Genomic DNA, 21,864 nt, shown 5'->3' on the forward strand with positions numbered 1-21,864 from the left:
TTCTCCCCACATTTATATATAGGATTAATGCAATTACTATCAAAATCCTGACAAGATTTGCTATAGATATAGACAAGATTATTCTAAACTTTATATGGAAAGTTAGAAGTCCTATAATAGCTAGATAATGACTAAAATAATCTTTAAAAAAAGAAGGCAGGGGGAGAAAACACTTTACTCAATGTTAGTCTTTCTGTATAGCAACAGTAATCAAGACCTATGTAATTAACAGGGAGACAGAGACATAAATGGATTTAACAAAATAGAGAACCCAGAAAAAGACCCACACAAATATGCCCAACTGATTTTAGACAAAGGTATAAAAAGTAATTCAATGGAAGAAGGGTAGTCTTCTCAACAAATCACACTAGAGCAATTGTACATCTATAGGTAGAAGAAAAGAAAGAAAAAGAAAAATCCGGAACTTAACCTCACACCTTATACAAAAATTAACAAAATAACATAGATCACCTAGATCATAAGTGAAAACCATAAATTAAAAAACAAATAGGGGCACCTGGGTGGCTCAGTTAAGTGTCCAAACTTGATTCTGGCTCAGGTCATGATCTCACAGTTTATGAGATCAAGCCCCGTGTTAGGCTCTACACTGACAGTGTGGAGCCTGCTTGGGATTCTCTCTCTCTTCCTCTATCTCTACCTGTCCCCTTCTTCTCTCTCAAAATAAATGAATAAACTTAAACAAACAAACAAAAACAAGAGAATAACTCCAGGGTCTAAGACTAGGCAAAAAGTTAGATTTAACACCAAAGACACAATCAATACAAAAAATAAATAAATAAATTGAAAAATTGGACCTCATCAAAGTTTAAATTTGTTCTCTTAATTTCTTGAAAAATGTTTGTTTATATAAGGCAAAAGTTATAAGATTGCATTGTATGGCTTATGATACATGTAGGTATAATATATATGTATACACACACACACACACACACACACACACACACACACACACACACACATATATATATCAATGATAGCTTAAAGCCTAGAGGGAATAAATGGTTACATGGTTCTTATATTTTATATAATACACTATTAAATAAAATATTAAAGCCATGTAGAAACTGAAGAATTAAGAATGTAAATTAAAATCACTTGAGAAACCACAAAAAAAAAAACACTGAAAAGGGACACAAGAAACTTTTGGGGTTTGGTGAAATGTTAAGCATCTTGATTGTAGCATATATCTATCAAGTCATTGAATTGTATGCTATAAATATATGCAGTTTATTGTTCATAAATTATACCTGAATAAAGTTGTTTAAAAGTGGAAACATCCATAGCTAACATTACACTTAATGGTGAAAGATTCAAATCTTTCCCACTAAGATCAGGAATCATACAAGGATGTCCTCTCTCACTACTTCTATTCCACATGGCACTGGAAGTTCTAGAAAGAGCAATCAGGAAGAAAAAGAAATAAAAGGCTTTCAAATTAAAAAAGGAAAAATTACAAAAGCACAAAGCAACCAAAGAAAACATAAATTGGATTTATCAAATTAAAAAGTTTTAAGCTGCAAAGCACAGTATCAAGAAAGTGAAAAGAGAACACACCGAATGGGAGAAAATACTGGCAAGTTGCAAATCTGATAAGGGTCCAGCATCCAGAATATAGAAAGAACACTTAAAACTCAACAATTAAAAGACAAAAAGAACCTTAATTTAAAAATGGGCAAAGGACTGGAGCGCCTGAGTGGCTCAGTTGGTTGAGCGTCCGACTTTGGCTCAGGTCATGATCTCATGGTTTGTGAGTTCGAGCCCTGCGTTGGGCTCCGTGCTGACAGCTCAGAGCCTGGAGGCTGCTTCAGATTCTGTGTCTCCCTCTGTCTGCCCGTCCACCACTTGCACTCTGTCTCTCGCATTGTCTCAAAAATAAATAAACATTAAAAAATATTTTTTTAAATGGGCAAAGGACTTGAATAGATATTTCTCCAAAGAAGAAAAAAGAAGATACACAAAGAGTCCACAAGCATTTGAAAAGATTCTCAACATCATTAGCCTTTAAGGAAATGCAAACCACTTCACATCCGTTAAGATGCTACAATCAAAAAGACAAATAACAAGTGTTGGGAAGGATGTGAAGAAATTGAAATCCTTATACCTTGCTGGTAGGAATGTAAAATGGTACACATGCTTTGGAAAATTTGGCAGTTCCCCAATAAGTTAAACATGGAGTTACCATATGGCTCAGCAATTTCACTCCTGAGTATATTACCAGAGAAATGAATGTTCACACAAAAACTTGTACACAAATGCTCATAGTAGCATTATTCACAACAAAAAAGTAAAAACAACCCAAATGTCCAACAACTGATGGAGGCGTAAACAAAATATGTCTATACAATGGAATATTATTTGGCTGTAAGAAGGAATGAAATACTGATGCATGCTACCCCATGGATAAACCCTGAAAACATTATCATAAGTGAAAGAAGCCAGACCCATAAAGGCATATATAGCATGATTCCATTTATATGAAATGTCTAGAATAAGCAACTAAATAGATATTGGATAAGTGAATGGCAGGGGCAGGGGAAGTGGGGGTAAAGAATAATGACTGCTAATAGATAGGGCGTTTCTTTTAGGGTGACAAGAATATCCTGGAATTAGTTAGCGGTGATGGTTGCACAACCTTGTGAATACACTAAAAATCATAGAATTGTACACTTTAAAAGGGTGAATTTTATGGTGTATGAATTATATCTCAATAAAAGAATGCCTAGATAAATAAAGTTGATAGAAATTGCTAAAACATAGGAAGAGTATTTAGCTAAAAAAAATAGTAAAATTAAAACTGGATTCTAAAAAAAAATTTTTTTTTAACCCAAAGAAGTTTGGCCAGGAGAAATAAAAAAAAAACAGAGGGGTAAAGAGAAAAAATAGTAAAATGGTATATGTAAATTTAGCCATATTAGTCATATGTCATATCACCATTTCAACAGATGCAGAAAAAAAGCATTTGACAAAATTCAACATCCACTCAGGATAAAATATTTTTAGTGAATTGAGAATATAGAGAAATTCTTCATCTGATAAAGGTCATCTAGAAAACCCTACATCTAACAGCATACTTAGTGGTGAAATATCAAGCACTTTTTTCCTTACATCAGGGAACAAGGAAAAATGTCCAGTATCTTTTTTGCTATTTAACATTGTACTAGAGATTGAGGCCAGTGCAATAAGGCAAAAACAGAAATAAAAAACATAAAGATTAGAAGGGAAGACATAAAACTGTCTGCATTTGATTATCTACATTGAAAATCTCAAGGAATCAATGAAAGAACAAGAACTAATAAATTGAACTTCATAAAGACACAGAGTACAAGGACAAAAAAACATTTTTTTTAAATATGAAATTTATTGTCAAATTGGTTTCCATACAACACCCAGTGCTCATCCCAAAAGGTGAAAAAAACAATTTTACTTTATATAAAAATGGCAAACAATTGGAAAATGTAATTTAAAAAGTAATTCCATTTTTAGTATCATCAAAACATAAATTAGGAATAAGTTTATCCAAAGGTGAGTTCCCACTACCACCACACACATACAAATGATGTGCCACAATCCCCATACTACAAAACATTGTCGAGAAATGATAGAAGATATAAATAAATGAAGAAATATGCCATTTTCCTGGGTTGGAAGATTCAATATTGTTATGTCATATCTCCTCAAATTGATCTACAGATCTGAAACAATCCCTACTAAAATTCCACCATTTTTTGGTAGAAATTGTCCATCTAATTCTAAGATTTATATGGAAATGCAAAGGACCTGGAATATCCAAAGAAATCTTGAAAATGCAAACAAAGTAGAAAGAATTGTATTATCTAACTTCAAGATATATTATAAATCAACAGTAATCATGACAGTGTGGTGCTGGCAAATGGATGGACAACTAGATCAATGCAACAGGATACATTGCCCAGAAACAGATTCATATTTATAAGTTTATTTTACTTTGGACAAGATGCTAAACAATCCAATGGGAAAACAAAATCTTTTCAACAGCTTAAACAGTGGGTTATTCATATGGGGAAAAGAAAGAACTTTGATCTCCTACTTCACACCACTCATAAAATTAATGTAGGATGGACTACAGACCTCAACATAAAACCTAAAACCATAAAACAGGGAGTATTTTTGTGACTTGGGTGTAGGCAAAGGTTTCTGAGGCCACAGAAAAAAGTAACCACAACAGAAAATTCTGATGAATTAGACTTCATCAAGATTAAATACTCTGTTTCGTCAACTTCATCAAGACTAAATACTCTGTTTCGTCAAATGAAATCATTACAAAAATTAATGAGCAATCCACCAATTGGAGAATAGATCTGTAAAACATATACTTGCTAAAAGACTAGTATTATCCAGAATATATAAGAACTTGTACAAGCCAACAATGTAAGGCAAACTACAATGGGCAAAGTAAAATGGGCAAATGCCTTGAACAGACACTTCACAAAGAAAAATACACAAAGGCCAATAAATACATGAAAAGGTGCTCAACAACACAGTCATCACGGAAATGCAAATTAAAACTACAAGATACCACTACACACCCACCAGAATAGCTAAAATTAGTGTTAGTGAGGGTGTGACACTCATATATTGCTGATGTTACTGTAAAATAGTGCCAATCTGGAAAAAAGGTAAACAAATACCTATCCCATGGCCCAGCAATTCTACTCCTAGGTATTATTCAGGAGAAATAAAAACATATGTTAACAAAAAGACTTATACAAGAATATTCACAGCAGTTTTATTATTAATAACACCAAACTAGAAACCACTCAGGTACTCATGAATAGTAAAATGGACAGATTTGGTATATTCATACAATAGAATATTACTCTGCAGTAAAAAGAAATTATTGATACACACAATATGGATCAATCTCAAAAATCTACTGAGAGAAGCCTTCTACAAGAGTACACACTGTATGATTTCAATTATATGAAGATCTAGAACAGGATAAACTAAGGTGAAAAAACTCAACAACAGTCAACTCTGGTGGGGTGTGGGGAGTATTGACTGGGAAGAGTCATGAGGGAGCTTTCTGAAGTAATGGCAGTATTCTGTATTGGGTGGACAAGCTACAGCCTGCAGGCCAAAGCTGGCACACAATCTATTTGTGAATAGTTATATTGAAACACAGCCATGTCCATTTTTTTTATATATTGTCTATGGCCATTTTCATGCATGTAATAGCAGAGTTGAGTCGCTGTAACAGAGACTCTATAGCCCACAACGACTAAAATAGTTACTACCTATACCTTTACAGAAAATGTTTGCCAACACCTGGTCTATATTTTGATAATTGGTTGCGTAACACAAGTGTAAGCATTTGTCAAATCTCATTGAATTATAATCTACGCATTTTACTGCATACAAATATAAACTAAAAAAATTAATGCTCAGTTCTAGCCAATGATATGAATGCTGAAGTATTTATGAAGTATACTGATGTCAACAACTTTAATTTTGAAATGTGCCAGAAAAACGAGATGGATTGATAAGTGAATAAAGGGATGGATATGTAATTGAGCAAATACAACAGAAGTTAGCTATAGAATCTAGTTGGTAGGTTATATGGATGTTCACTTTATGATTTTTCAACTTTTATGTTATCTTTGAAATTTTTCTTAATAAAATGTTGAGGAATTTTTTTTTTAATTAGGTAAGGAAAGTATACAGCACACACCTACAGAAACAAATATTCCATTCCAAAATACTTCATGAAGAACTTTATTCTAAAGAAATAACCCCAGGAGCTCCTGGGTGGCTCAGTCGGTTAAGCGTCTGACTTCGGCTCAGGTCATGATCTCGTAGTTTGTGGGTTCGAGTCTCGCATCGGGCTCTGTGCTGACAGTTCAGAGCCTGGACCCTGCTTTGGATTCTGTGTTTCCCTCTCTCTCTGCTCCTACCCTGTTCACGCTCTCTTTCTCTCTCAAAATAAATAAACATTAAAAGAATTTTTTTAAAGAAATAACCCCAGAATAGCATGCTTTGTCTGAAGAACCATCAACTGCAAAGATCTTTATTAATCCTTGATTGTTTCTGTTAGGAGTCAGCTTGAACACACTGGAATTCACTATAATTTATACCCTTGAGGAAGAGGGAATTTTATAAAAATACACAGTACTTGAGATAATAGCTGTTTGGAATACTAATATATCATCAATAGAAAATTCCTACAGGACAGTACACCTTTTATCTAAGGACCTCAAGGCATTTTATTAGCCAAACTCAATAAATTCAGAGTCTTCAGAGTTATCTAAAGCAGAACAAAACAGCCACACACACACATACACACACAAAAACAAGAAAATACTAGACTGTCAATTTCTTTCTATAAATAATTCAATCAATCCCCTGAGTTAACTAAATCTCAATGAAGTCATCATGTCCGTCTTCTCCAATTCTGGCAGGGAGGATACTATCTTACAAAGAGGCTGGCTGGTGGGTGTAATGATTAAGGGCACAGCCTTTGCAGCCAAATAGTTTGGGTTCAAATCCTGACCTTCCTGTAACCTCTGTGAACCTCAGTTTCCTCACCTATAAAACAGGAGTAATGGTAGCTACAATTCATACAGTTGTGAGAATAGTACTTGTAAAATCATTAAGACAGTATTTGGCACCTGGGAATCACTTAATAGTGTCCATTACTATCATCTCATAAAGGCAAATGCTGTGTTATAAATGTAGAGTAATAAGATAATCACTGGCTCCTAACATTTTAGAATTAACTGGCCTCCTTGCTGTTCTTCAAACATGCCAGACACTCTCCTTCTCCAGGGCCTTTCACTGCTTATTCCCTCTGCCTCAAATGTGCACTGTGGGCTACATCACCTCCTTCAAATGTTTGCTCAAATGTCAATGAGGCCTACCCTGATCACTACCTTATTTAAAATTACAACCCACTTTCCTCCTTACCCTGCTCCACATTTCCCCCAGTCTCCTGGGACCATATTATAAATTTACCTTTTATTAAGGTTATTAACAGAGTCTCTCTGCATTAGGAAACAAAAGTCAATGCCAGAAGGGATTTTTGTGTTTTATTCACTGATACATCGCAAGTAGGTGCTCAAATATTTTTTTTTTGCTATCATCATCTGGTTTAACCCCTCCAACTTTAGAGATGAGGAAACCCCAGAGACTTGAGTCAAGCCCACCCACTGAATAAGGAAAAGACCCAGGAATGGGGACTGCGACTCCCCGTACAATGCCATTTCTACCTAGCTCACTATCTCCCTGACCCTTGAACATCACAGAAAAATCACAGTCATCTATATTTTTCCTCCAGGAGGATTTACCTTTGGAATTTCTTGGCTTTGCAAATGCTGCTGTGTCTATAACATAGAAATGCTCTAAAAGACAGTGGAAGCCTGCACTGGAATACTAAGTGTTGATGAGCAGAAGAAGGTGGCTGATTTGAAAGAAATACCCCAGAGCTTTGACAGAGGGTCTGCTGTTGTAATTGTGTTTCTGCTGACCAAAAAACAAGTGTTGAGCCAGAAGATGTTGCCACTGTGGCTGGACAGCAGACTGCTGCTGAATGCATGCTGGCTGGTGCTACACTAGGGTTTTCTTCAGGGGAAATGTTTGCTAATGCTGAAGCACTTGAGTCTGCTTTAAGGGCTGCATTATGTATTTTTCCATTGCCACTGGTTGCAAGTTTTCTTGCAAAGGAGATATAATCCGTACTGTATCCATACCTTCAACATACCTGGTAATGTCTGAACTTGGTTAGGTGCCTGTGAATGAGGTAAACGCTGCTGGAAAGCAGCGTGGTGGCTACCCAAAGACTGCTGTTGATTTACAAGACCTTCTTTAGTAGACAACTGATGGCTTTTCTGTGCTTCTCTATAAGATGAATGAGTCATGTGCAGATGCTGAATGAAAACTGAATGAGAAACCTGGCTTGGTGTTAGATATGATCGTGAAAACTGTGTAGATAAAGTGGGGGGGGGGTGGATCTGGGCCTGTGAGGAGGCCTGTTGAATGAAGGACATCTGCGCAGGATGCTGAAGTTGTCCTTCCATGGCCCTCTGACATGTAATGCTAATTGAGTGGGTTTTTAGCTGCTGGTGTCTAAAACCAACATCTGCTTGTGATGCAGCTGCTGAGTACTGGACATTAAGATTAATGTTAAAAACGTCTTTTGCTCCAACTTTGAAGAATTACCACCTTAGGGTTGTGTTAAATAGATTTGTTCATCAGAAGTCTGTACTACATAAGGTGGTACGGAGTGTAACTTCTGATCTGCAGCATTTGCAATATGTATGTGCTTGTTATCGGTAGGGTTTACTGTGTATACTTGCTGAGTTATGTAGGTTGCCTGTTCAGTTGTCTAGATGGTGTAAGCAGTTTGTGCTGAATAATGGGCATGCTCAAGTGGCAGTGCCCAGTAAGCAAACTGTTCTATAGATTGCACAGAGTAAGCTGCTTGGATCATATATGCTGGCTGGTCTGGAAAAGCTGACAAAACCTGAGGTTGCACTGGAAAAGCAGGATGCCCTTAGGCTGGAGCCAAATAAGAGGCCTGTACCACAGGCAGGAATGGATAAGAAGTCTGCACAGAATGAGTTGACTGTGAGCCTGGTGGTTGTACAGTACAAAGAAGATATTCTGGGGCTGGCAGTGAATAAACACACTGTGCTGTAGCCTGGATTGGGTAAATTGGCTATGATGGCTAAAAAGCTTGTTCTGGGGATGTATCACAAATGGCAGCTGCCCAGGAGCCTTCAATGGGAAGGATGGCAGTTCTGCAGGTGGCCCTGGAAAAGTGTGTTGAATGGAGTAAGAGGGTCATTGCAGGGACTGAATCACACTTTTAATATCACCTTTTCACTGCTGCTGACTTGCATGAGCTTCAGACACTCTCAGAATACAATCCCACTGCACAATTTTTTGTAGTGATGCCATAATCTTAGGTTGTAAAATTAATGGCTGCTGCTGACTAGAGGCTTGGAAACAAGGTTTCTTCAAATACACAGTCTGGCTTTGTGGCACTGAAGAACCTAGAGTCTCCTAGACTCCTGATGTACTACGGGGTATGGGTGGGGTACTAAATATATCTTTTGTGAAGGCTAATTGGCCCCTGAATAACCCCCAGTGGAATTAGAAGGGAGCTGAACTGTACCAGCAGCCTTCTGTGCACTGCTCATGTATTGTGCAGAATTATTTGACAAAGCTTGAGAACAGTTAACCAATAATAAACTAGAATTCTGGGGGTGCCTGGGTGATTCAGTTGGTTAAGCATCCGACTCTTGATTTCAGCTCAGGTCATGATCTCAGAGTTGTGAGATTGAGCCCCACATCGGGCTCCATACTGGGCATGGAACCTGCTTGGGATTCTCTCTCTCCCCACCCTTTCTTTCTCTCTCCCTCTGCCCGCCCCCCCCCACATGCATGTGCTCTCTATCTCTCTCAAAAAAAAAAAAACAAAGAAAGTAAGAAAAGAAGTTAGAAGTCATTAGAATCTGGTGATTTGGTTAATTCTTGATTTCCATTTCTAGGGCCAGGCTCAAGTTGAAGACCAATTTTGGATGCTGGAAATCATTCGTGAAGCAGACAATGTCTGAGGAGAAACTGCAGAAAAGACTGGTTGTGGAACTCCAGTAACTGACAAGTCTAAAGTCATATGTTGGGCTGAAGTTTGTCCATCTGTTCCAAAGTTCAGCTGCAGTTCCTGGTTGTGGTGCAAGGAAAATTCAAATTATAAATGCATATGCCATGCCCATTTTAATGGGACTCTCCCAGACAAAATGATAGATAAAATAATGCTATGTTCTAAAAAGTTCAGTAAGCTATCAAAAAGGTACTGGTATTAGTCCTATAAAAATCTTTAATACCACGAGTAAATACTAGTTGAATACACTAAGGGATTGAGACCAGTCCTAATAATATACTGCTCATGGCTTCTCATTTATTGCACTTGTTATATAACTCATTCAAGCCCTGGCAGAGATTCAGAGTAACTGAATCTAACACCTTCACACACTAGACACTGGAAGTTACAAGAAAAAGCTCAAAAGGATTTCAATATCATAGCTAAAATGAACACAGAAGATCTCCAAAGAGGAGAGAGAGTTGGCTGAATAAATATAGGTTGGATGCAATAATTCCTAGAACTTGAACCACCACATTCATAAAAAGACACCAACAAAGTGCTTGCTTATGTGGCTTCTATATATGGGGGGGAGTCTAAAAAATAGCATGTATGTGATATACAGATGTATATAAACAAAATTATATATGTATAATAGGAAAAAAGACAAATCTAGAGGCTCTATCGACAAATATAAACAAAAAGTTGTCTCTAGCTGGAGAAATAACAGGTGATTTTCATGGTCATCTTTATAACTTCATAGGCTTTATTTTTAAATAGGTAAATAATACTCTTACACTAATTTTTGAAACTTAAAAAATTTTTGGAGCACATTTTAAAATACACATATCTGCATACTTATGTGGTTGAACCTAAGATAATTTAAGCATCCTTTCAACACACTTGGCATGAAAGTCTAAGAAAGAGGCATATCAAACCACAAGAGCTCAATTATGAATATGTACCATGTTATCACCAAACACTAGCCAAATACAATGCACTGTCAGCTCTATCAGATTAAATTTACCCCCAGCAGGTTTTAAATACATCAGGCATTTGTCAAGTATGTGTATGCTTTCTCCTACAAGACTGTGAACTCCTTAAGGGTATGGACCATATTTTATTTTATCTTACATACATAGAAATGGTAGTCATTAAAAACTGTTTGATGAACTGTGACTTACTATATATCAATCTCTTAAAAGAAACAGATGCACCAGCTGCTAACTGAATCATATACAGAGAATGCCTAGGAGCTCAGACCATCTCATTCCCAAAGACAAAAGGCACACGTAGGAGTTGGTGAGGTTGAGAAAAGAAAATGCAGTGATGGAAAAAAAAAAAAAAAAAAAAAAGGTGAACCATGTGTCCAGAGTTCATAACCTAGGGAACCAGAATAGTCAATATATGAACTCTTACAAACACTGTTTACTCCTTGTCAGAAATGAATAATGCTAAGTTTGAGAGTCAAAAAGACACACTTATTTCTCCTACAGAAATAAACATGAATCAAAAAAAAGCCAAGATCTAATAAACTGTCAGTATCCAAAATACATAAACATCTTATACAACTCAACACGAAAACACACAAATAATCCAATTGAAAATGGGGAGAAGACATGAACAGACATTTCTCCAAAGAAGACATACGGATGGCCAACAGACACATGAAAAGATGATTAACATCACTCATCATCAGGGAAATGCAAATCAAAACTACAATGAGATATCACCTCATACCTGTCAGAATGGCTAAAACCAAAAACACATGAAACAAGTGTTGGCAAGGATGTGGAGAAAAAGGAACCCCCTTGCACTGTTGATGAGGATACAAACTGGTGCAGCCACTCTGGAAAACAATATGGAGCTTCCTCAAAAAATTAAAAATAGGACTATCATATGATCCAGCAATTCCAGTACTGGGTATTTCCCCCCTAAAGATTACAAAAACACTAATTCAAAAAGATATATGCACTCTGATGTTTATAGCGAAACTAATTACAACAGCAAAATTATGGAAGCAACCCAAGTGTCCATCAATAGATGAATGGATAAAGATGTAGTGTGTGTGTGTGTGTGTGTGTGTGTGTGTGTGTGTGTGTGTGTATAAACACAATGGAATATTATTTGGCCATAATAAAGAATGAAATCTTGCTGTTTACAACAACATGGATGGATCTAGAGGGTATAATACTAAGTGATACAAGTCAGTCAGAGATAGACAAATACCATATGATTTCACTCATATGTGGAATTAAAGAAATGACATAAACAAACAAAGAAAAAAAGAGACAAACTAAGAAAACAGACTCTTAATTACAGAGAACAAACCTTTCTGGTTACCAGAAGGCAGGTGGGGGTGGGGGGGGATGGGTGAAATAGATGAAGGGTATTAAAGAGTTCACTTGTCGTGATGAGCACAGGGTGATGCATGGAAGTGTGGGATCACTATATTGTATGCCTGAAATTAATATCACACTGTATGTTTAACTATACTGGAATTAAAAATTTTCGAAAAGCCAAGAATTTAGATAAAGTGCCAAAGATTTTGTCTATAAAATATTATTTCTAATTGACTACAAAAGACATCCCTCCACATTCAAACCAGGCTAGAAAAGTCCAATACAAAGAACAAACCATCATCACCAAGAGAAAGAGATCTGATTTATAAATAAATTTGTTTATCGATATATGGTGTCCTCAGTGTCTTTGCCAATAATATAATCAGTGTCTCAAGATTCTAGTTTCACAATGTTAGGCACATCCTCAGGCATAAACAACTTTTAACTTTCAGTGAGTTTTATTTAACTATATTGAATTCATGAAAGAGAGCCTTTGAAAGGGAGGAAATCTAGGCAGTGTTAAATACATTTAACAGAATACAGAACCTCTAAAATACACCTTACCTTTACCTGTGAGACCGTCTGGACAGTTAATGGGGAAACCTGGGGTTGTGAGACAACTGGAGGTCCAAGGACATGTACAGGCAAAACAGTGGACTGACCTTGAACCAAAGGCAAAATGTGGGGCTGAGACAGCTTTGGCTGCTGTTGCAGCTGTTAAATAAGAAAAAAAATATGTTAAAGATAAACTCTCCCATTTACAGTAAATATATGGATTATATATATGTAAAAATGTAACAGTTCACTTTACCCCTGAAATCTGCTGGTAATGTCCTACTCGCTGCTGGGATGGATAAATCATCCCTGGAACATTTATTTCAGCCTGTGGGATGTTGGAAACCACTTGAGAACCCATATTCTGGTCTGAGGAATAGGCCACACTGGGATGACTTGAAGTATCTGAGTGTATAGCAGATCCAGCTCCTGCCTCAGACAAATTGTCACCTATGACAAAGAAAAGAAGCAACAGGTAGAAGGAAAAACTTGAAGCACAAGGTCTAAATGACATGGGAAATAATAAGTGTTTTATATTTTCTTTTACTCTGACAACCCAAGACAACTTGAAATAAAATATGCACACTATACAATTAACCAAAAACCATCATGTAAACTCTCCATGCTGACATTGTAGTAGAACTAAAATTTTCTTAGTAAAGCAAACCTAAAAACAAAGACTCACATAAAAATCAACTCCATTTGCTGGCCATTTCATGTAAATCCCTAACTAATCTATACTTACCATTAGGATTTCAGTAAAATCTAAGGGTCATTTTATTCTCATTCTCTTAGACCCTGGCTAGAAAATACTATCTTTACAGAACAATTGGTTATTACTATGAAAACACTAAAAAAAGAAAAGAAAATACTATGTCCTTCTAGAGAAGAGAATGTATTATAGCAGAAAAATTAAAGGAACTACAATAATTTTATACTTGAGTCTAAAAACAAAGGATCTTAAAGTCTAGAAAATTCCTCCTTAAAAAATAAATTTTCCCTTTAGTTCCAAATATTCTTTATTTAAGGATTTACATTAGACCTTTAAAAATGGTAAAAATATTATAGCTCTTATTCAATTAGCACTTTGGACAAGTCATGTAACAAAACAGTTTCTTAATTTTAAAATAAGATAACTAGGCTGGCTTGTCTATTTCAGGGAGTTTGTAAAAGGACTGATGAAATGATGGATAATAGAATTCTTTGAAAAGCACAAAAGTACTATTTCAAGATAAGGGAACACAATCACACGTTTGTTTACTTTTATAAATTAGGACTACTACCTGTAACAGAGGAGCAGTGCTGCTGTGGTTTTCTTTGTAGAAACTGTTGTCGAACATGCTGATCAACTTCAGTTTCTTCACATTCAGCCCCCGTGTGCTGAGCAGGAGCAGGGGACAAAGTTGTATTCTGATGCTGAGGGAGTACATTCCCCACAGACTTGCACTGGGAATCCCTGCGTTCTTCCAAACAGCCAGCTGGTTTCTTCTCCCTTGTCTTCTTTATCAGGGTGACCCGGTCTCTAATGGACTTAGCAACAGCTTTGGAATCACTTTCATGGAAGAATCCTGACTTGACCTACAAACAAAACATAATAAGCAAACTACATCTTTAACATTTAAGATTTTTAACTTTTTTTTTTTTACCAGCAGAGTTATTTTGCACTCCCAAATTGCAAATGCCATTAAATAACAGCTAATTTGTTTACATATTCTTTTTGTTTCAATTCAATATAATTGACATAGTTTCAGGTGTATATCATAGTAATTAAATAATTTTTTATACAGGGGTGCCTGGGTGGATTAGTCGGTTGAGCATCTGACTTGGCTCAGGTCATGATCTCACAGTTTCGTGGGTTCGAGCCCTACATCAGGCTCTGTGCTGACAGCTCAGAGCCTGGAGCCTGCTTCAGATTTTGTGTCTCACTCTCTCTCTGCCCGTCCGCACCCCCCCTCAAAAATGAATAAACATTAAAAAAATTTTAAATAATTTTTTATACAACTTTATGTTGAGAGGTAGACAGGGAGACAGAGTGCATGTGAGCAGGGGAAGGGCAGAGAGAGAGGGACAGAGGGAGAATCCCAAGCAAGCTCCACACTGTCAGTGCAGAGCCTGACATAGGGCTCAAACTCATGAACCTGTGAGATCATGAACTGAGCCGAAACCAAGAGTGGAACACTTCACTAACTGAGCCACCCAGGCGCCCCTCAATATTTTCGATGTACATCTAGGTTCTTTCTTTTTAATGTTTATTTATTTTTGAGAGAGAGAGAGAGAGAAACACGGAGCGTGAGCAGGAGAGTGGGAGAGAGACTGAGGAAGACACAGAATCAGAAGCAGGCTCCAGGCTGTCAGCATAGAGCCCGACACGGAGCTTGAACTCACAAACTGTGAGATCATGACCTGAGCTGAAGTCAGACACCCAACCGAATGAGCTACCCAGGCCCACCTTCTATGTTCTTTCTTAGACATACATAAATGTAGAGCCTTTAATAAGCATAAGAAAAATACCACTACCAAGTATTGTTAAAAGAATTGTGGCTTTAACCAAAACAAATAACTTGATGTTTCAGTACATGCAGTCTTATTACAGTTAATTTATGACTGTCATTAAGGTTTGTGAAAGATTAAAAGGTTTCTTATTCAACAACATTAAGTGCCTACAATGTGCCCAGTACTGGACTCCAGAGACATTGAAGTTATTACACTGGTCGTTTGTCCTGTATGAGCACAAAATCTGGTGGTAAGATGGTACATATTTAACTTAAAGTAAGGTAGAAAGCTTTAAGCTGCTATAAAAGCCCTAAAGGGAAAAGAGAAGAAAGCATCACAGAGGAAGGTAAACTCTGACTTGAATTAAAACAAACAAACAAAAAAGGAACTTGCTGGCTATTAAGGGAGGTGGAGATGAAGTTTAGAGATCCACACTCCAGGCAAAGGTAAATCTGCTCACAGCAAAGTACTACATCTTACCAGGTGTTAGAAGTGTGAGAGAAGTTAAGGGCTTGCTGTCTGAGAAGAGCGGGGCTGAGGAGCAGAAAGATGACTTGAGGAGGTGGCATGGCATATCATTCTCAGTCCTACAATCTGTTTTTTAAAGTATGCCTTGTGGGTCTGAAGACTCAGGAAAATTTCGTGGTAGTTGAAAGATGATTAAAATGTTAGATGGAATCCATATATTTAATTTCACTCCCTCCAAAAGCTCTAAAAAAATCCCCATACTAAATGGATTTTTAAGTTATAAACCCACAAGAACAGGGAGAATAAGAGTAAAACAACAGCAACAACATTTTGGACACTCCAGAATGTGGAAAACAGATTAAGTGACCTAGAAGACCTGAAAATGGTGAACTAAAACAGATTAAGTGACCTAGAAGACCTGAAAATGATGAACTAGGGAAAGCAGAGAATCATTATCATTTATACTGAAAAATATTCACAAGGCACAGGAACTGGCAATACCTGTTCTGGCACTGGTGTGAGAAGCACTTAAATATTTGGATCCCTGTGCCCCTTCTTCCATTCCACACCTTTGGGTGATTGATTCTCCCCTCCCCAAGAAGCCTGGAGTTTTGTTCTCTAGAGAGGGTAAAAGAGAGGATCTCTGGACTATAGAACACCAGGCACAGTTGACGGTAAAGCTACCATGTAGAAAGTAAGATTAAATGACAATATGCACACTGAATGCCATATGCAGAAACCCTCAGCCCTTTCCCCCACTTGGCTACCAAAATACCAGTAACCAGCCCCTACCCTTCAGGAAGGACACTGAAAGATGATTCTCTGGGGGAATCTGACCAATTCAAGAATACAGACCTACAAATATTGATGTCAGAGATTCCTTAATTAAAGGCCCACCGTAGAGGTGAACATTAACAAGTCTGATACAAGCAATCACATCATCCAATGGGCTTCTAAGTTTCCGTAGAACACAAATTATGGCCCCTCAAAGATGTCCCATCCTAATCCTCAAACCTATGAATATGAGGAGAGATCAGTCCCATTATTTTGCTATGAACAGGTGACCTTAAAATAGGGACATTATCTGGGTGAGCCTTTCACCAGCTGGTGACTAAGGATTCAACATGTCATTGCTGCCTTTGACGATGGAGTGAGGACACAGGAAGGGACTAAAAAACAGCCTCTAGGAGTGGAAAGTGACCACCACCTAACAGCCAGCAAGGAAACGGGGGCCTCTGTCTTACAACTATATAGAATTGAATTCTGCCAAAAACTCATAAGCAGATATGCCCACAGTACCTCCAGATAAGAACCCTGGCTGCTAACACCTTAATTTCAGCCTGTGAGATCCTAAGCAGAGACTACAGTGAAGCCCACTAGGACTTTTGACCTCCAGAACTGAATTAATAAATGGGTGTTGCTTTAAGTCACTAAATTCGTGGTAATTTGTTACACAGCAACAGAAAACATATATAGTCTCCTATAGTCTATTAATCATGAGCAGTGAGTCAAGAATTACCAGAAATATGAGAAAAGCCTCTAACAAGAAGACAGTATAAAACCAACAAAGGTAAAACAGCAATTTGGAGAAAAGAGACTACACAGGTAGAAAAACGTCAGAAACACTTTTTTTACAAATGTTACAGAGAGGTGCGATAATATTGCCTCAACAAAACAAAGAACAAGATGTTTACTCTAAGGAAGGAACAGACCAAAAAATGAATAGGAACTCTTAAAATTAAAACCATGATAACAGAAATGAAAAACTCGATGGGTTAGAAAATAAAGTTGATAATATCTGCCAGAAAGGAGAATAAAAGGACAATAAAGGTGGAAAATAGAAAAGAAAGAACAGTGGAGAATTAGTCCAAAAGGTCCAATATCCAAATGCTAATAGTTCCAGAAAGAAAAAAATGGGGAGAAATGATCAATAAAATACTTCAAGAAACTTCCCAGAAACTAAAGGATATGAGTTGACAGATTGGAAAGGTCCACTGAGAACCAACAAAGTAGATGAAAATAGACTCAAATCAAGACACATCACTTTATTTTAAAGTCTAGATTGTCTGATATAAGTATGGCTACTCCAGTTTTCTTTTGTTGACCATTAGCATGATAGATGGCTTTCCATCCCCTCGAGATCACAAAAACCATATATGAACGACCCAATACTAATATCATCCTCAATGCGGAAAAACTGGGAGCTTTCCCCCTAAGGTCAGGAACAAGACAGGGATGTCTATCTACTCTCGCCACTGTTATTCAACACAGCATTGGAAGTCTTAGCCTCTGCAATCAGACAACACAAAGAAATAAAAGGCATCCAAATCAGCCAGGAGGAGGTCAAACTCTCACTCTTCACAGATGACATGATACTCTATACGGAAAAGCCAAAAGATTCCACCAAAAAACTGCTAGAATTGATTCATGAATTCAGGCTAGCTACAAGATATAAAATCAATGCACAGAAATCGGTTGCATTCCTATACACCAACAATGAACTGACAGAAAGAGAAATCAAGGAATCGATCCCATTTACAGTTGCACCAAAAACCATAAGATACCTAGGAATAAATCAACCAAAGAGGTGAAAAATCTATACACTGAAAACTATAGAAAGCTTATGAAAGAAATTGAAGAAGACACAAAGAAATGGAAAAAGATTCCATGCTCCTGGATAGGAAGAACAAGTATTGTTAAAATGTCGATACTACCCAAAGAAATCTACATATTCAATGCAATCCCTATCAAAATAACACCAGCATTCTTCACAGAGCTAGAACAAATAATCCTAAAATTTGTATGGAGCCAGAAAAGACCCCGAATAGCCAAAGCAATCTTGAAAAAGAAAACCAAAGCAGGAGGCATCACAATCCCAGAGTTCAAGCTATACTACAAAGCTGTAACCATCAAGACAGTATGGTACTGGCACAAGAACAGACACTCAGATCAATGGAACAGAATAGAGAACCCAGAAATGGACCCACAAACATATGGCCAACCAATCTTTGACAAAGCAGGAAAGAATATCCAATGGAATAAAGACAGTCTCTTCAGCAAGTGGTGCTGGGAAAACTGGACAGCGACATGCAGAAGAATGAACCTGGACCACTTTCTTACACCATCCCCAAAAATAAACTCAAAATGGATGAAAGACCTCAATGTAAGACAGGAAGCCATCCAAATCCTCAAGAAGAAAGCAGGCAAAAACCTCTTTGATCTTGCTCGCAGCAACTTCTTACTCAACACGTCGCCGGAGGCAAGGGAAACAAAAGCAAAAATGAACTACTGGGACCTCATCAACATAAAAATCTTCTGCACAGCGAAGGAAACAATCAGCAAAACTAAAAGGCAACTGAAAGAATGGAAGAAGATATTTGCAAATGACATATCAGATAAAGGGTTAGTATACAAAATCTATAAAGAACTTATCAAACTCAACACCCAAAAAACAAATAATCCAGGGAACAAATGGGCAAAAGACATGAATAGACACTTCTCCAAAGAAAACATCCATATGGCCAACCGACACATGAAAAAATGCTCAACATTACTCATCAGGGAAATACAAATCAAAACCACAATGAGATACCACCTTACACCTGTCAGAATGGCTAACATTAACAATTCAGGCAACAACAGATGTTGGCAAGGATGTGGAGAAAGAGGATCTCTTTTGCATTGTTGGTGGGAATGCAAGCTAGTGCAGCCACTCTGAAAAACAGTATGGAGGTTCCTCAAAAAACTAAAAATAGAACTACCCTACAACCCAGCAATTGCACTAGGAGGCATTTAGCCAAGGGATACAGGTGTGCTTTTCGAAGGGACACATGCACCCCCATGTTTATAGCAGCACTATCAATAATAGCCAAAGTATGGAAAGAGCCCAAATGTCCATCGATGGATGAATGGATAAAGATGTGGTATATATATACAATGGAGTATTACTCAGCAATCAAAAAGAATGAAATCTTGCCATTTGCAACAACGTGGATGGAACTGGAGGGTGTTATGCTAAGTGAAATTAGTCAGTCACAGAAAAACAAAAATCATATGACTTCACTCATATGAGGACTATAAGAGACAAAACAGATGAACATAAGGGAAGGGAAACAAAAATAATATAAAACCAGGGAGCGGGACAAAACAGAAGAGACTCATAAATATGGAGAACAAACTAAGGGTTACTGGAGGGGTTGTGAGAAGGGGGATGGGCTAAATGGGTAAGGGCAATTAAGGAATCTACTTCTGAAATTATTGTTTCACTATATGCTAACTAATTTGGATGTAAATTTTTAAAAAATAAAAATAAAATTAAAAAAAGACATATCACTGAAATTTTAGAATACTGAAAAAAGAAATAGAAACTATTACAAACTTCCAGAGAGCAAAAAATGGATCACATGCAAAAGATTCTGAAAACAGAACAACTTTATACTTCTCAATATTAATATTGAAATCTACAAAAGCATGGAACAATGAGTCTAAAATTTTTTTAAATGCAACCTAAAATGCCATAGCCAGCCAATCAATTAAATATGAATATAGAATAAAAATATTTTCATACATGCAAATCCCAAAGAATTTACCTCTCATACCCTTTCTTTAAGAAGCAGGCAGAGGAAGTGTGCCACTAAAACAATAGGGTAAGCCAAGAAAAAGACATGAGATTTAGGAAACATGAAACCCAACAGAGAGAAAGAGGAGTCTATAAAGATAGTAAAGAGAAATATCAGAATAATAGTTGTGCACCAGATGTCCAAGGCAATCATTCCAGATCAAAACAGTATGACTATAAAAATAGACACGTTAAAGGCTATCATCTCCAAGATCCCCACTGTCAATGTTTCATCCCTCTTTTTAACCCAAGGACAGGATGTCCAGATTAACCTGGCTCAGACTATCTGTACTTGGCTAATCTGACCATGTGCTGTCAAAGCTCCTGTATGCCTTCCCTCCAAGCACTGTAGCAGCCTGGATCTGGTGTGGACGCACATTCAACCCCACAGAAGTTCTCTGTTGTCATCTGCTCTGTGGGGAGAGGGATCATGAGGAGATTAGAAGTAGAGAAGTCAGAGAGGCCCACGCCCCATCAAACCATATTGTAACCACACAACTAATTTCTGGTCCATACAACAGCCCACTGGTGACCTGACTAGTGAGCCATGTGTGTATTTCCCTAAATTTAATCATGACCTCACCTGTTGACTTCCCCTCTTGTAAATGCTTAGGGAAACTGAAGGCAGACTATGACTGAGAGACTATTCAGTTGGCTATCCTGGCCATCTTCACCTAATAGTAACTTCAGTAATCACCTAGGTGTGGGCTTGCCACTCAGGTTTCTAAAACAAAACAATTTATTACTTAGATAAACTATAATGAAAAACAAAGGAAGGAATAAGTAACACAAAAGCCAGGGTAGATATTACCTGTAGTGATTAGGGAAGGGAATACAACTGGGAGGGGCATACAGGTGGCTTCAAAGGTATCAGTTGTGTTCTATTTCTTAATAAAAGTAGCATTTTATTATTCTTTATACTCTACATACAAATTTAATATACTCTTCTATAAAGATACATTTCACAATAAAATAATTTAAATAAAGAAAATGAGAAAACGAGAGGAAAGAAAGCAATAAGGAGAAAGGAATCAATCAACCCTGATACTATAAAGGGCAGCATTGGTTGGGGGGTGTGGAGAATAGTGGTAGGATTCACTTACCATTTCATATGCTACTTCCTCAGATGTATCCGTTTCTAAATTGAAACTGAATTCAATAGCTTCATTGTCTTTGTGTTTGCCTTTCAATTTTTTAGGGTCTTCAACCCAGAGTCTTAAAGCCAGGGACAAATTAGAGCAGTCATCTTCCTCTGCTAACTCCACCCTCAGTCCTGTATCCTCAGCAAAAAATGCGTGGTTTAATAGGTCCCTGATAGACAACCTAATAAATAAAATACATATCTCATTATCAATTTTTCCAATCACAAACAAGATATAGAACCCTTAATTAGTAAATATTAATTACATCAAAATAACAATCTTATTTTAAAACTTCTATTAATTAAACCATTACCCTGCTTTGTTAAAAACCAAATCTTATATCCAACTCATTATTACCAAGAATGCAAAGAAATCCCACCTAACATACACTTAAAGTCACCTTAATTAAAGATTGTTATCAACAACACATCTAGATACTGTATGCCTAGAGAACTGAAGCAGTGCTATAATATATGTTGGGTAGAGTGACTAGTTTCCCTAAGCCACTGGCTTAAGTTACTAAAACTCAAACAATAGACTGTCAGCAAAAGCAACTAAAAACTTCCAGATATATTAATTCTAAAGTAAACCATAAATTCAAACTATTTT

The 21,864-nt window shown here is 37.0% G+C and overlaps 1 protein-coding gene across 4 annotated transcripts in view; it reads right to left on the reverse strand.

Moving 5' to 3' along the window:
- WNK3 (WNK lysine deficient protein kinase 3) overlaps window positions 1-21,864 on the reverse strand; it is a 176,006-nt gene that overhangs the window by 101,514 nt on the left and 52,628 nt on the right. For all 4 annotated transcript variants that reach the window (XM_053202356.1, XM_053202358.1, XM_053202355.1 and 1 more), the window contains exons 7-10: window positions 21,217-21,436; window positions 13,818-14,112; window positions 12,791-12,984; window positions 12,544-12,693 (exon numbers count right to left, since the gene is read on the reverse strand). In XM_053202356.1, the coding sequence (XP_053058331.1) occupies window positions 12,544-12,693; window positions 12,791-12,984; window positions 13,818-14,112; window positions 21,217-21,436 (859 nt within the window). The remainder of the gene's footprint in view (window positions 1-12,543; window positions 12,694-12,790; window positions 12,985-13,817; window positions 14,113-21,216; window positions 21,437-21,864) is intronic.

The sequence above is a fragment of the Acinonyx jubatus genome, chromosome X (assembly GCF_027475565.1).
Source record: "Acinonyx jubatus isolate Ajub_Pintada_27869175 chromosome X, VMU_Ajub_asm_v1.0, whole genome shotgun sequence".
NCBI classification, from domain to species: domain Eukaryota; kingdom Metazoa; phylum Chordata; class Mammalia; order Carnivora; family Felidae; genus Acinonyx; species Acinonyx jubatus.